At 35.8% G+C, this 16,055-nt stretch overlaps 1 protein-coding gene across 2 annotated transcripts in view; it reads left to right on the forward strand.

Annotated features, from left to right (window-relative positions):
- Nucleotides 1–15: 15 nt before the first annotated feature.
- The window catches only part of LOC149794123 (uncharacterized), a 94,913-nt gene continuing 78,873 nt past the window's right edge, over nucleotides 16–16,055 (forward strand). Inside the window, exons 1-3 of one of the 2 annotated variants that reach the window (XM_089968102.1) lie at nucleotides 16–196; nucleotides 7,467–7,788; nucleotides 13,140–13,281. In XM_089968102.1, coding sequence (XP_089824228.1) covers nucleotides 7,499–7,788; nucleotides 13,140–13,281 — 432 coding nt within the window. In that variant the 5' untranslated portion in view covers nucleotides 16–196; nucleotides 7,467–7,498. The remainder of the gene's footprint in view (nucleotides 197–7,466; nucleotides 7,789–13,139; nucleotides 13,282–16,055) is intronic. The other variant, XM_089968103.1, reaches the window with a different exon arrangement.

The following is a 16,055-nucleotide window of genomic DNA, read 5'->3' on the forward strand; positions in this document are numbered from 1 at the left end:
CGTCAATAAAGCGCATACATTTGATTCAAATTACTTTAAGCATCTTGTATTTTTCACAAGTAAACAATATGGCGGATAAAATTGAATTCCGGAGATCACCTACAGACAATTTACTCTTATCAAAGTAAATTTTGGAATATAATTTAAATTATAGACATTTACCACGTGGAAATTAAAGAGCGTGTCACTTCAAAAGGTCAGCAGTCCTTCATAAACTACGCGTGACGTAAATTCCATTACATATGCTGTATACAGAGAATATCCAGGACACCTCAATTTTGACACTTAAACTCTTCCCTTTTCAGAAATATACTCCTTTCTTAGTAATACCTCTAATTACTTTCAAAACAGTAGTTATTTTAGAAAAGTATGGATAACAAATGACAATGTTATACATCTTGACCTAGTTTGTTTAGTAAAAATATGGTCCTGCAATGTAAGGCGCATATCCAAATATTGTGTTGTTTATGTTGCCGTCTTACTGCCTAAATAACAACGCTTTGTAGCCTGTTCCGAGGTAAACTAACACTGGAACGAGAAGTCAAATTTTCAGGATTATCTCACACACATGGCAGCCAAAATATACACTTTCCTACAAATTCAAGTCGTATTGCTTTTAGGATGACTTACTCGTATCTTTTTTGTAATAAATTAAAATTCTCACGCAAACAAATGGATGTCTTTTCATGTTCCCTGAACCAAAATTTCAGTTTGCTGGAATGCAGTGGAAGTGGGGAATGCCAAAATCAGTTAAAAAGATCATAAATATCTTGAATGAAACAAAGCTATCTGAACACTGTCTTCAATACTGTACTAGTATAGTTTTATAGTCTAGCATAGTTTTATTTGTTTTATTAAAGAAAAATACTTCAGCTAAATCAGATTTTGGCATTCCTAGCTTCCATCACATTCTAGTGGCTTTGTTTTGTGTTTTTTTTAGTTATTGTTGTTTTTTTTTAAATCAGAAAATGCCACTGATAGTTGGATATGGCCCAAATATTTTTCACAACATTCCATTTGGCCAACACATTAGCATACATAACACACGTCAAACATGTCATTAAAGGATCATAAATATAATTGTATTTGTAATTTTCACTCCCTCTCTCCCTCACTCCCTCCTATAGCCAGCACTTTGACATTGATTTTAAGATTAAAGATCTTGACTTGGGTTTTTTGCCATACTGATACCAAAAACAAATATGAATGGATTTTATTAAACCTGTTTTGTCAATATACCTGAAGAATACCTCGAAGAATTCTATTTCAATAACCTAATTTTTTTCCCCTAAAAATATTAATTATGGACTCATCTACTTAACCCAGGGATGCATATATAGTAGCGCTTTTTTCTTTCTATTACTCATTTATCCAAAAGCTGTTTTACAGTTTCAGAGCATCTTTATCTCTTGCCATTTTGTACATGCATCATTTCACAGGTAGGTTCCTTGAGGACAACACAGTATTGCAAGATGTCATACAGAGTAGAGTACTGGTATGTTTGATTACATCAGGTTATATGACTTTGGGTGGACGAGAACAAGTTGATATGAAGTAAAATCTACCTAAACAAGTATTTCAGCATCAACATTGCATGTTGTCATTATTTGACCTTTGCATAACATGTGCATTGTGAGAAAAGATTGGAAATGTAGGAAGAAAAATACAAGAAACAAAGTCAGAAGGTAGTAAAGTTGATCCCAATTCCAGTTTCTGATTATACAAGCTCATCTATAGTGGCCCCAGAGATGAATTGTGAAAATGGCTAGTCCCCATGAGATCTGACTGAGATAGTGCTAGTCCCTATGAGATTGACAAGTAAAGGAATTGTGACTTTTATGACTCTTTGGTTTTAACTAAGTAACAGAAAAAAAGCAAAATTCAGCAAGTTTAATAAAATTCATCACATCCAAGTTAGTCCTAAACGTTCTATCACAATTACAAAGGGATTGAGTATTCGGAAAGATTTCCAGCAGTGTTCCAAATGAATTCCAATTGTGAATGTGCTGATGTGCCTGGTCTGGAAGAGTGTTGATGTGCTAACAGTCATGATGTGTCTCAATGATATAATCCAAAATGACTCTAATTGAATTCATAATAATCCCAAAATATTGATTTAGTACAAAATGTCTAAGAGCACTTTGTAATTCCAATGAATAATTTAAATAAATAAATCCTCTCAAATATTAACCGAAGCGGAACTAAAATTGTGTTAAGATAGGAATAAAGAATTTCTGTTTACCCCCCCATATAAAAATCTAAAACACAATGACAGAACCAGAATGATGGTCATTTTCTCATCAAATTCAGAAACAAGATCCCTTCTAGAAACTTCCAATGTCAAAAGGTCACATAAACACATTTACCTCTAAGTGATAATTATCTTAATATATAATACACAATCATAGACAAATATTAGATATATAGTATGTTTGCAAAAAAAACAAGACATTAGTCAGGTAGGCCCAACTTCTACCCTCAATTATGGACAAAGATCAATCACACAATACAAATGAAATATATATACCACCTCCTTTCGTAAATAAAAATTAAAGATTCATACAATGAAGTTTTCTTTTTCATATTAGTCAAATGTACATATGATACTATAATAATTAAAATTACATAAGAAGATATCTTATAAATTTCACAAAATATACACAAAATAAAACAACCTAGTAATTCTTTATGGATGAAAGTTCATCTGCAATCAAATTATCTTTTCCTATGATGTGCCTGGTGTCATTGTTGTATTCTTGCAACATCAAATTCAACCTTAACAATCTCTGATTATTGTTTTTCATTTGTTAATGAAGGTAGGGGGGTTGTGATAATTGAACACAATAATCAGAGAAGAAACTGAAGAAATATATGCTTCGGAATGTTGCAAAGTCAAACATTCCTTCTTGACTGTGGATTAATTTCTCTGGTGCTTGTTTAAGATTTTAGAAAATTAGCACACCAAATGATCCACACCATTTTTGTCTTTTGAATCAATACTTCACCTACCCCTGCATCACTCACTTATACAAACATGTTAAATGGCTGTAAGAAATTTGTAGCTGAAAAGAACTGGTGCAGTCTGGCCTTTAATTTATCAAAATCCTCCTGACATTTTTCAGACCATTGAAGCTTGGTTTTCTTACTCAACAAATTGGTCAGAGGTTCAGCAATTATGGAAAAATTACGGCAAAATCTCTGGTAATATCCAGGCATACCCAGAAATCACATCAGCTGCTTTTTACTGATAGGCACAGGGAATTCAGAGATAGCATTGACCTGAACTTCTATAGGCTTAAGTTGACTGTCTCCCACAATATGACCTAAACATGTAACAGAACATACTGGCATTAGTTTTAATATTACTCAAAGAAATTGCCTCTGGGAATCTTGTGGTCACTCACATTATGGTGAACAAGTATCAGTTGCCTGGCTTGGTCTTAGGTAAGTTACTGGCAAATTCTACAGTTATTCTGCTAAATGGTTTGTCAAATGCAGGAATAGGTTGCAGAAGAGCTTAGGTATCTTCTGATTGGAGTTTCCTACCATTTGACAAGTATGACAAGTGTGGCAAGATCTAAAGTATTTACAAACATCTATTTTAAGTTTCTTTTAAGTTTCAGCCAACAAAATTTTTTCAAGATTTTGTGGTAAGTCTTATTGACTCCTCAGTGACCAGCCACAGGAGTTTCATGGGCTTGGCCAGTGGTTCACAAGCCCCCCAGGTTGGGAACCACTGGCGTAGACTAAGAATTTCCTGTTAGTATGACTTAAAAACAACAGTTTGATAGCTCACTGACCACTCTTTGCAGATACCTTGGGTAGTCCACATTATCTAATAAGAACCCATTTTTCACAAAATAATAAACAGGTTCTTGTATGACTTCAGTTAGATCTGGATCTTGTTCCTGTTTGAGTGATTGTCTTTTGTCACCCTGATTAGAATAAAAAGAATGATTAGTAAAAAGAGGATCAATGATCAAAAACTCTTGACTGATCAATACGAAGAGCAAAAGTGACTCATTGGAAAACTGACCCATACATGTGTCAGCTAAAGGAATAATTTCCTGCTCAACATCAATTTAAGAGCTCTCTTCACCATAGCTGATATAACTGCATAATCAAGGGATAAATCAGGGATTTCATTTTCATTTTTCACTTTTGATCCAAACAAGGTTACAAGTGGATTAACCACAACCATTTCTCCTTCTAGGTCATTGCCTAGTAAGAAATTAATACCTTTGATGGGTAAAGAAGTTACTGTTGCAATTGTCATGGATCCTAAAATTAAGTCTGATGACAAACCGACATGATGGAGGGGAACATTAACAAAGATACACTCTACTTCCAGAATAAGAACACTTTCAATAGAAGAAGACTTCTCATAAAATGCCAAAGTACCTGATAACAAAAGACTTTGAAAAGCTCATGTGTTCCTTAATATTTTAATAGGGATAAGCTTAGCTGAATCACCTGTAAGTTATATGGAACCTTTTGACATGAATAGTTCATAATTCTCCATAATAAAATCAGAATGGAGTTTGTTTAACCCCCAAAATGTATTGCTTATGATATATAACCATGGGTTTGACCCCTAAGAAATAAGAGCATCTGGAATAGTTCTATATTCTGTTGTTTTGTTTCAGTCGGAAATAATATGCCCTTCTTGCAATAAGTGCACATAGGAAGAGATAAGGATTTTTGATCACTCTGAGTCTTAAAAGTCATGCCAGATTGAGATCTGGAAGTACTTGTATGAGACAGATGGTTATCAGATTGTGAGTCAAGGAATAGTTGTCAGCTGTATGAGCAGCATTTTCAAATGTTTTGACTTTTTGCTCATCAAGGTAGGCATTGACATCACTATGGATGCAATTCTTGAACTCTTCAGCTAATATAAAGAGTCTTAGATTATCATATTCTTGATCTACCTTCTTGACTGAGCACCACCTATCAAATAATATGCCTTACATACTGACTCGTGACACTTTACAATACATTCCTTAACCACATTATAATTAGCCCATTGTTGTACCAAGAGTGAAGTGTAGACTTCAAGAGCATTGCCAGAAAGCACACATCGTAATAGCAAAGTCCAATGCTCTTTTTGCCATTGCATATTTTCATCAGTTTTCTCAAAATGAGTCAAATAATTATCTGCTTTTTTTCTCTAAAAGTGGACTCTGGCCCAATGTTTATGGTACATGTAACATCAAAACTTGAATTTGTGTGCAATGGGGTGAAGTGTTTTCTCTTTTTCTCTTTGCATTTGTATTAGCAATTGTCTCTCTTCTTTCTGCCATTGCATTTCTCTTTCTTCCTTCTTCATTTGCATTCTCTTTCTCTCTTTTTCCTGATTCTGCAATTGTATTTCTAATTTTTCTTTTTGATTTTTGATTTCCATTATTTCTTTCTGAAGATGAAGATTTCTCAACTGTATTTCCATCTGGTTTTTAAATTTCAATTCTTTTAATTACATTTTAGAATCAGATAGAGACTTACTAATCAAACCCAAAGCTACTTATTCAAAGCTTTAACTTCTTTTCCACCAAATTTTCAACCAGATATTTGTAATTTTTTGCTTTGTTGAAGAAGCCTTCGGTTTGGAAAGATCATATTGTCGGAAAGGACTCTAATCCTACAAGAAGACAGTCATACACATTTAAAATAAAATAATTGCCTAAATTTGCTTATTAGTCACCCAAAAACCTATAATTACTAATATAAAAATGAAATATCAAGGACATAATTTGCAGTTACATAAATTTACATAAAATAACAGATATGGCTTATTGATTTATAGGTCAATATAAAATATTTGTTGGCATCAGCATCAAGTTGAAGTAAACTCGTTGAAACACAAACAATTTCAAGCTTTTCTTCTCGTAGAAATAGTTATGTAAAGTTATGTAACCTCAATGATTTTTATGTGTTGTTTTGTTTGCCTTGTCTGTTTCGTATTTGCCTTTGAAAAAGACTCATTTAGAGTCAAAAGTACTCAGGCTAGTTAGAAACTAGTTTTGCACTGTACGTTGTCAGTTTATTGCATTTATCTTAATTAATGCCTGACACATGTGATCCCTTGCTGGATTCTGTACACTTGAAAGGACTCTTATTCGCCATATGATTTATATTTTATGTAGAATTCTGTGAAATTTTTGTGAAAAGGGTCTAAAATATTAAGGATACAATAAATAATCAGTTGAAAATATGTCACTCAAATTAGGTCACAATGACCTAGTTAGGGGTATTGTTGAGTTACTTAGTCAAGATTTAGGAATATATCAGTTTTGGTGAGTGCAGGTGAAAGAGCATCCATGATGTTGAAAGTGTTGTAAATTATCAGCTGAAAATAGAAGTCACTCAGGAATGAAATTGCATCATTTGACCAACGTTGTGTATGGTTATGTAATAATGTTTCATAAGTATGTGAAACAGGGTCAGAAATATTAAAGGATAACAAAATGTTGAGAGGATGTAGAAATGAACACACATTCAAATGAGAAAAACCTATGTGGATTCCAGATTTACTGATGAAGGGATAATAAAAGAAAAAAGACCAAGAAAACATTATAGTTGTAAGTGCTCTTTTGATTAGCCACCCATTTTTCTAACTTACATGCATGGCAGATGCTTGAATTCTTGGATCATTAATTTGTACATTGATTAGGTTTGGCAGATGGTGGATAGCAAAGACAAACAAAGAAAAGAGGAATTAGAGAGCAAATCAATTGGTACATTCAATTTTTTTGTCAGTAACTGTGGTTGGCAAGAAATGGGGGGGGACAAGAAATCAAGGGAGCACTGCACTTGTACATGTACTTAAAATATATTCTTTAATATTTTTTGAATTTATGAAAAGATATTCCATGAACACAGTAATACTCTCTTATACAGACTTTCAGTAAATTAAATTGAATAGTTTGTTTCACTACTCTACTTCATAGTAAATCAAGCATTTTCATTTCATAACTACTTAGTTGCAAGAGATAACCATTTGCATGTAGGCTTTGGATAAAATCATAACAAGGTACGCTTAATCTGGCTATAATTTTGACAGCAAATTAAATCTGAAATTGAGATAAGAAGTTCTTACTGTGGTTTCCCCAGGTTCTTCCTCCACCAGTTATACTGGCCATCATGTATAGTCTATCATTTGCTGATAAATGGCATTAAACCCACCACAACAACTTATAAAACTATATTTTTGTACATCTTACAAGAAAACTCGTTTTAATAGAAAAACTGAGTAATAACCAATTTAAAAAAATGTGATATTAAAATTTAAATATAATTTTTTTTTAATTGTTAATTTTTAACATTAAAATACATGTACTATGAAACAAATATTTTCAAACTTTTTTTATATTGTGTACATATTGGAATTGGTGACATCATCAAGGGTTTTGTATATAGTTATTATATTTGAAATTACTGTATCATTTATTTCAATCTTTCATTTTCAGGTTTACTGGCTTGAAAGAGACTGCTTTACATCATGGTGGAGGTTCTTCCCCTTCAGCATCATGCACAGTTAACAGTTATACAGGCATTACTGGATCATCTGGATAACATAGATGAAAATCAAATCAAATATATTGTAAAACTTTTCCAGACACAAAGTTTCACACCAGTGTCTGAGCAAGTGTTGAAAAGACTTGTGACATATTACCCTCACAAGTTAACCAATCAGATTCTGACAGCGTTAGTACCCCCACATGTACGCCAGCTTGTCCTGAAGAGCTGCACAAGTGTGTCATTTAAGGGATTGTCAGAAACATTAAAGAAGTAGGTTGTTATCTTACCTTACATGGTAGTAGATATGCTAAGTGGTGTTTTACCGTAACAAGGTTAAGATTTCATACTATTCATTATAGTAGTGGTTGCTGGGGAAGCAGTGGGGGTATTGGAGAGCCAACTGACCTGGGATTTTGAGCCTACTGTGACTCAGCCCCCTTTGTGCATGGAAGTGTACACTGTCACCATGACAAATAAACAGAGAGCCCCAGGGACTGCCAACTTCCCTTTCTGGCCCTGCGCTTTCATGACTAAATCTTACCTTTTCTATTTTGCTCTCCGACGGCTGTCAGGATACCTAGCAGACATAAACAGCCCTACAGATGTTGACACCAGGGTAATTTCAGACAATTGTCAAACAATTCATCAGATGTTGACTCCAGGGTAATTTCAGGCAATTGTCATACAATTCATCAGATGTTGACTCAAGGGTAATTTCAGGCAATTGTCATACAATTCATCAGATGTTGACACCAAGGTAATTTCAGGCAATTGTCATACAATTCATCAGATGTTTATACCAGGGTAATTTCAGGGGATTTACATACAGTTTATATGGTGCTATTCCCAGGGTAATTTCAGATCATTTTCATACAATTCATCTGAGTTTAATGTCCTTATTCTTGATATGCAAACTGGAATAGTTCTTGGTGCAGAGCATTTGCATCTAGTTTTCATCTAGACTGTTCTGTTAACTTATCCAAGTATTTTATCTATTGGTTAGTACTACATCATATCCTAAAAGTCTCTCCCATCTTAGTTTCATTCCCTTCTCGAGGGTCGGTGGTTCTTTCCGGGGTTTTCCCGGGTTCTTCCTCCACCATTAATACTGGCCGCCATGTATAGCCTATCATGTGCTGAAAAATGGCGTTAAACCCCACAACAACAACAACAACAACTTAGTTTCATTCCAGCCTTAACTTTCTTCTAGCATGGAGACAAAAGACGTGGATGATGATACATTTGGAAAGTACCTCACAGATGAGGATGCCCAGTTGTTAATTATGATGACTCCATAGCAGCAGAAGAGAGCACAAGCAAACATCACAAAAGGGAAGGGCTGGATGCCTATATATTGTCCTAATTTTCATGCATCTGAGCATCAAGGCTAGCAGATTTATCTGTGTAGTGTGCTTCATTGCTGCATACAAACTGCAGTCAGACAGCCTTCACCTCTTCGAAGGTCATTACTGGAGCATTTTTTTGCATATTGTTATCCTTTCCCCAGCTTTCATAGAATAAGACATACCACACTAGACTGGATATGTCATCAACATGACATACCACAAAAGACTGGATATGTCGTCAACATAATATACCACACATGACTGGGTATATCATTAATAAGATATACCACACAAGACTGGGTATGTCATCAACATGACATACCACACAAAACTGGATATGTCATCAACATGACATACCACACAAAACTGGATATGTCATCAACAAGACATACCACACACAACTGGGTATGTCATTAACAAGTCATAGCACACAAGACTGGGTATGTCATCAACAAGACATACCACACAAGACTGGGTATGTCATCAACATGACATATGACACAAGACTAGGTATGATATCAACAAGACATACCACACAAAATTGGGTATGTCACCAACATGACATACCACACAAGACTGGGTATGTCATCAACATGACATATGACACAAGACTGTATAGTATATGTCATCAACACGACATACCACACAAGACTGGATATGTAATCAACAAGACATACCACACAAGACTGGATATGTCATCAACATGATATACCACACAAGACTGGGTATGTCATCAACAAGACATACCATACAAGACTTGATATGTCATCAACATGATATACCACACAAGACTGGGTATGTCATCAACAAGACATATCATACAAGTCTGGTTATGTCATCAACACGACATACCACACAAGACTGGATATGTCATCAACAAGACATACCATACAAGACTTGATATGTCATCAACATGATATACCACACATGACTGGGTATGTCATTAATAAGATATACCACACAAGACTGGATATGTCACCAACAAGACATACCACATATGCAGCAGATGAACTGATGGTTTCTCTACTCCAGAAAGCTGGGATGGGTCTGGACAGTGTGTAGACTTCATCTAAAATAATCAACAAAATGGTTATTTTCTGGACCATTCACTTTGGTTTTGACTCCTTTTGGCCACTTCATCAAAAGAAACTATCACATGTCTGTATGCAGACTCATTATGTTATTAAAGTTCTCTTTTACAAGATGGTGTGTCACTGTTGCAACAGAGCTACATCAGATAGGGGGTCTTTCCCTACTTGCGACCACCATTTAGCTAGCTAGTTTTTTATATGCCAGTGATCATTCACCCATGGGCAGTAGAGTGAGGGGCAGTGTATTTCACTGTTCTGGCTTAAGCATGTAGGCTGCATGTTCTTGAGGGGCATGTCTTGCTACTGGTCTGGAGCCACAGACAATAGAATCTGAGCCTTTCTCTCAAGAGACATGTGCATGTTTTCACCATCACAAACCTTTGTACCAATGAAAGAATCCATCTGCATGTTGTCACCATCACAAACCTTTGTACCAATTAAAGAATCCATGTGATGAAGCTTGTAGAGAACTGTTTTCTTCATGTAGATAGAGTCAAGAAGGTTTTTATCGGCATAAGCCTACATGCTGGCCCTTGGATATATGTACTGTGGTTATTAGCATCAGCTAAGATTTCAACCTATTCATCTGAAGTAAGCACCACAGGGATAGAGGCCTGGAGATCCAGGTCAGTACGTTGCTGTTGTTGGGCTGCTTCAAATTCAGTCAACATCTCATTGATAAGATTGTCTGTAGTTGCCATGTTTTGTGGGTATACTCATTAGGTACAAATGTGCAGGTATGCTGTTTCTAAGAGGGTATTTTGTTTTTATTGATTCTTCAATGTCTATCAAATTCAGTTACATAAAAACTTCAGTTACATTCTCTGTCTCCAAAGATGGGCCTTAAGGGACTTACATGATGCATAGCTTGCTTTATTCTACACAGAGGTAAATTCTTACAGTATTCACCGGTGCAACTTTTCCACAAGTCTCACTACTTGCATATCTGAGGCAAGCAAAAGTCTTTTTGCCATCATACATAGTCACGTGTTTTGCAAGTGGTAATAGGATCTTAGAATGGGCAAAATAAATATTACTCAACACCAATGGGATAAGTTTCAAACTACATCAGAACTAGTGTCAGCTAACCACTTTCTTACAGAGGCAGGCAGTCTACATATGTTTTTTGTGGCTTCACTGGGCATAACTTTGCAGAAGTCAGTGGTGCTCCAGTTAGGACACAGCTGAACATTTCGAGAAGGCCATTTTTGCATGCATAGGCCCTGGCCTTGTTGAAATGGGTGATACCCTCTATTCTTAGTACAGTTGAATTATCTGGCCTAAGTTCTTGCCTACAACATTTTTGATACAGTCCTAAGTTTGTGCCTACAACCTTTTGATAAATTCATACAGAGAAGATTTTTTGATGTCAAAAAACTATACATAGACATTCATGTCTATCCATGTGGTCACAGTATCTCTAAATGATCCACAATAAAGTACATATAAATATATCGCTCAGCTTTGTTTTGAGTTCATACACCAGCCATCTTAACATTTAAAACTCTTGCTTGCAATGGGAGATGTCTCTCCAAGTGGTCAGATTATCTTTAAATGGACTGCGATCAAGTATGTGTATCTGTATTGACTTGCAGGGGTGGGGTGGGTGGACTCTCCCCAGGGTTATCTGCTCTTATGTTTTTTTTGGGTGCATTTTTGGGGGTATATTGTCATGCAGATGGGGGTAGGAGCCATGGCTGGGTCAGATTCCAGGTTGGATCTCCCTGCTGTCAATGAGTCAGTATGCCTTTAAATGTTTAATTTGATACAGTCATAACTTATGAAGAAGTTCTGATTGCAGTTTCGTTTTTTATCAGGGTTTTCCTTTGTGGAATTTTTGCACAAGCTCAATATAATTAGCATTGAGACTCTTGAAGGGACTTAAGTGCTTCCCAAAAACATCCACATTCTTAAGAATTGAAATAGATTATCTATGCTTGTGTTTATAAGTGTGTGATTCAAGTTGAACTTCTTAAAAAGACTGATCAATTTGCCAGTTTCCTGCATAAACCACATGTAGTGTTTACATTATACAAGTTATATTAGTTAAAGAGTTAAATGTGTCATCTTCAGTTCCTGCCCTAGGATCTCCTGGGATGGGCTGAAATGTATCATTCATGGATCATGTCCAATGAGATCCTGGCATGGGTTCAAATGTGTCATCCTTGGTTTCTGTCCAAGGAGATCCTGGCACGGGTTCAAATGTGTCATCCTTGGTTTCTGTCCAAGGAGATCCTGGGATGGGCTCAAATGTGAAATTTATAATTACAGTGCCACTTTTGAAATACTATCTAGCCAAACTTTATCCATTCAAGCTGGAAGATGCAGCATATATTTGGCATTATCACCACTGGGTCAAAAACATTGAGTGAAGGAAGTGGGGTTAGCAATTTGATTGGAATATGCAGAAGAAAATGTAGGGATTTGTGATGGCAAGCTGTTACAGTTGCTCTAGTTATTGTTGTTGCTGCTGTTGTTATTATTATTATTATTATTATTATTATTATTAAGATTTCATGAATCCATCATAGAGTTAGCTAATTTCACTTTCACATTTTAGTTCAGTCTAGCAAAATATTCACTTCTTACTCAAATTATTAAACATTATTGTGGCAGAAAAAAAATGCATTATAAGGAAATTTGCCTGTAACAACTGACAATAGATGAATATAAAAAATGTAACAAATTTAATTCATTCTACACAGTCATACTTTCCAAACATGGAAACAGGTAAAATATGTGATTTCTTGTTTAATTAATCTATAGACCTATAACTATCAAACAAAACCAACTACTGCTTATTACTGCTTATTAAGTGTCTGTATTTTTAGTATTTTATTACTAAAAGTCCAACAGTCAAAGAAATTTTACATTTTTAATTGGTTGCTAAATTGTTTGAATTAAAATTAAATGGATTACTTATATATATTGTTTTTAACTTTTTAACACATGGGGTCTGAATAGCAGAGCAGTTAGGCTTGAATATCTTGGGGTCCCAGTTTTGGTTCTTGTCTTCAACAACATATAAAGTAACATGGTCGCCCATCAAATGTTGATGCTTCCCTCTGTCCTTCACATTAAAAATAACATCACTCCAACTTTTGGGTCATTCAGATAATTTTTGTTGTAAGTTCTAAGAACTTTATGGAAAATTAATACAGTTTGACTTTAAATTTATTTACAGATGTAAACATCTGCAGTTCCTGGACTTGACACAGTGTTCTTGTCTGTTTGCCGATCTCTTCACTTATGCAGGGCTGATTTCACCTTCCCTCACATCCATTGCTGTAGAACATTGTGATACAGTTACAGATGAAGTTGTGCAGGTTGATTTCCTGGTCATAGAATAAATAGCTTATGGGATGGCCTGTTGTCTGGCGTCTGTCTTCAGGTTTTCATCTATTCATTAGCTCAAGTTGGTTATCACCACTCATACTCACTTGCTTGAAGGATTGTCATGAAACTTTATACACACACATTGATCCCAGGGTCTGTTTGGTTCTAAATGAAACTGTACTGTTGGGACATCCATGATTATCATCACAGTGGCCATCTTGAAAATCTTGTTATTATTACTACTCCAGAACCGATGGTACTATGGAATTTTTCATTAAAAGACTTCTTTAGATGTCTAGTTGGTCTAAAATGAAAATTGAGTCAAAATGAGTATTACCACCATGTCAAGCATCTTGAAAATCATGTTATTGGCTAGAATGGAAAGTCATATCAGTATGTAGTTTTCACCAGAAAACTCTCTTTGATGACTGATTGGTCCTAAATAAAAATGCTGCCTATTTAATCTCCAGTGTAGCCACCTTAATGACCAGCTTGAAAAATGTGTTGTTGCTACTCCCCAGGATGGATAGTCATATTGAGATTTGCTTTTCACCAAAGACTTCTTATGATGTCCGGTAGGTCCCAAATGAAGATTTGCCAACTGTAATTGTAATATAGCCACCACAGTTACCAGCCTGAAAATCTTATCACTCAAGAATATCAGAGATTTGTCAACACTCTTTGGTTAAAAAGAAAAAAATGGTTTCATCTTGGATTCCTGGAAATTCTTTACAGCTAGTAGAGCATCAGTGTCACAGAATAGAAACTGAGTGGGTTTTTGGGCTAAATGAATAAGACAAACACAGTGTGAGAAAGATGGAAATTTATGACTGAATTAATAAAGAAAAATATATGATGTAAAAATACAATGATTCTCTCACACTCTCAACATATGATTTACTCATATCACTCTACACAACATTCACACATCGAAAAAAACCACAAATATTAAATCAATATGAAGTATAGATCCAAGAAACCTCATGGACTGCAGATACGCTTCAAACAGTATTTTACACTATAAGAGAGATTCACATAATCCCGAATATGAACTCTATTAAGATTTAAAATAATCTTATGAACACAACTAAGATTCAGAATAATCTTATGAATATAACAATGCAATGGAACAACAATTGATCCAAACGTGTGCTTCTAGACCCCTTGTACAGTTGCATGATTCCTTGGGTTGGCCCACACTCTTATTGGCTGCTTGCACCCTTTATGAATCCACCCTGTGTACAGTCACACATATACACACGTACAGACAGCATACAGCACCCTTTTTAATTTGCTACGTCTACGTCCGTGGCACAGACATACGTACATACATACATACATACATGCGTATCGACAGCACGCAGCGTTAAATATTCTGGAAACTCCAGACAGCTCTAAACAACTTTAGACAGCTTCAGACAGCTCTAGTCATATTCACAGTCACATTGACAATCACACTTCACAGTGACAGACACAATCAGCTACAATAAAACCAAAATGGTCATACTAATAGTTTCTGTATAATCTCTAGATATATGATAATACTTAAACCTCCAACAGTGACTTGTAATTCAAAGTTCAAATCTGCGTTGTAATAAATGCATTATTATGCGATAAGACATTACAAACCGAATAAGCTTCGCATATCAAATGAAATGTAAATTTAACACTTACCCCTATGGCTGGAGAACAATGGAGAGCATACACTCCTTACGTGATCCAAAACGACCAGTGTCGGTTTTAGAAATTGATCTTACTTAAATCCATAGGAGAGTGAGCAAAAGTCAGGGTAGAATACCCATGCATATCATGTTATTAATGTTCCTTCGTCACAAGTAATTTCTGGCTAGGTACATGTTAATACAGTCACTTACCTGGAAAAACACGTATTCACCCTATGACCACTTGCCAATACCTCTTACCCTCCGGGGTGATAAACTCCCTATGAATTAGCTCGTTCCTACGAACGAATCTCTAGCTGCCCCCAGCCTTGCAGTGTCTAATTGCGCCAGATGCGATTTTCTCACTAACAGTTTTGATGGGTTCATAACGTTCTTGTTCTTGTGTGAATTCATCACGCGAAATTCTGGAGATCGATTTAGCGACTATTAATTTCTGAAACGCGTTTTTCTCTCATCTGGTTTGCACTCACGTTTCGACTGCCTGGGCCAAAGGTATCCTGAAATCTGCCATGGTTGGAAGATGGGAACCTTCAATGTTACCGATCGTCATATCGTAAATAGGGTTTTCCATACAAAGGGCATCTACAGTTCTGGTTAGGAAAGGTGTTTCTACTGTGATCCTTGCTACAGGAATGCGACCGATCGTTTGATCAAGTAGCATATATGGGGACTCCCACCCGAGCATTTGGTTATCCTGCACGAGACTATGTTTGATCACTACAGCCGTGTAACCAGTGTCATGTAATGCTACGACTTCCCGACCGTTCATGAAACCTCTCGCGGTTGGTACTCGCGTTTCGGGGAAAAGACACATGCCAAGTGTATGAATACTTGGTTCTACCTGCACCAGATTATCAGATATACTTTTACTCTGTATAGCCACGGCTACCTTATGCATAAGTCCCTTTCTTTAAGGACATTTCACTTGAACATGACCCCATTCCTTACACAAGAAACATTGTATACCCTGACGACCTGTATCCCTAACTGACCTACTTGCCTCAGCTGATTTCACAAGCTCCCTAGGCACCGGTCTTGTAGACTGGTTTCCAGACTTAAAATCTTTTGAAACCATGTTCTGG

This window comes from Sinohyriopsis cumingii, chromosome 8, assembly GCF_028554795.1.
Source record: "Sinohyriopsis cumingii isolate HCF-2022 chromosome 8, ASM2855479v2, whole genome shotgun sequence".
NCBI classification, from domain to species: domain Eukaryota; kingdom Metazoa; phylum Mollusca; class Bivalvia; order Unionida; family Unionidae; genus Sinohyriopsis; species Sinohyriopsis cumingii.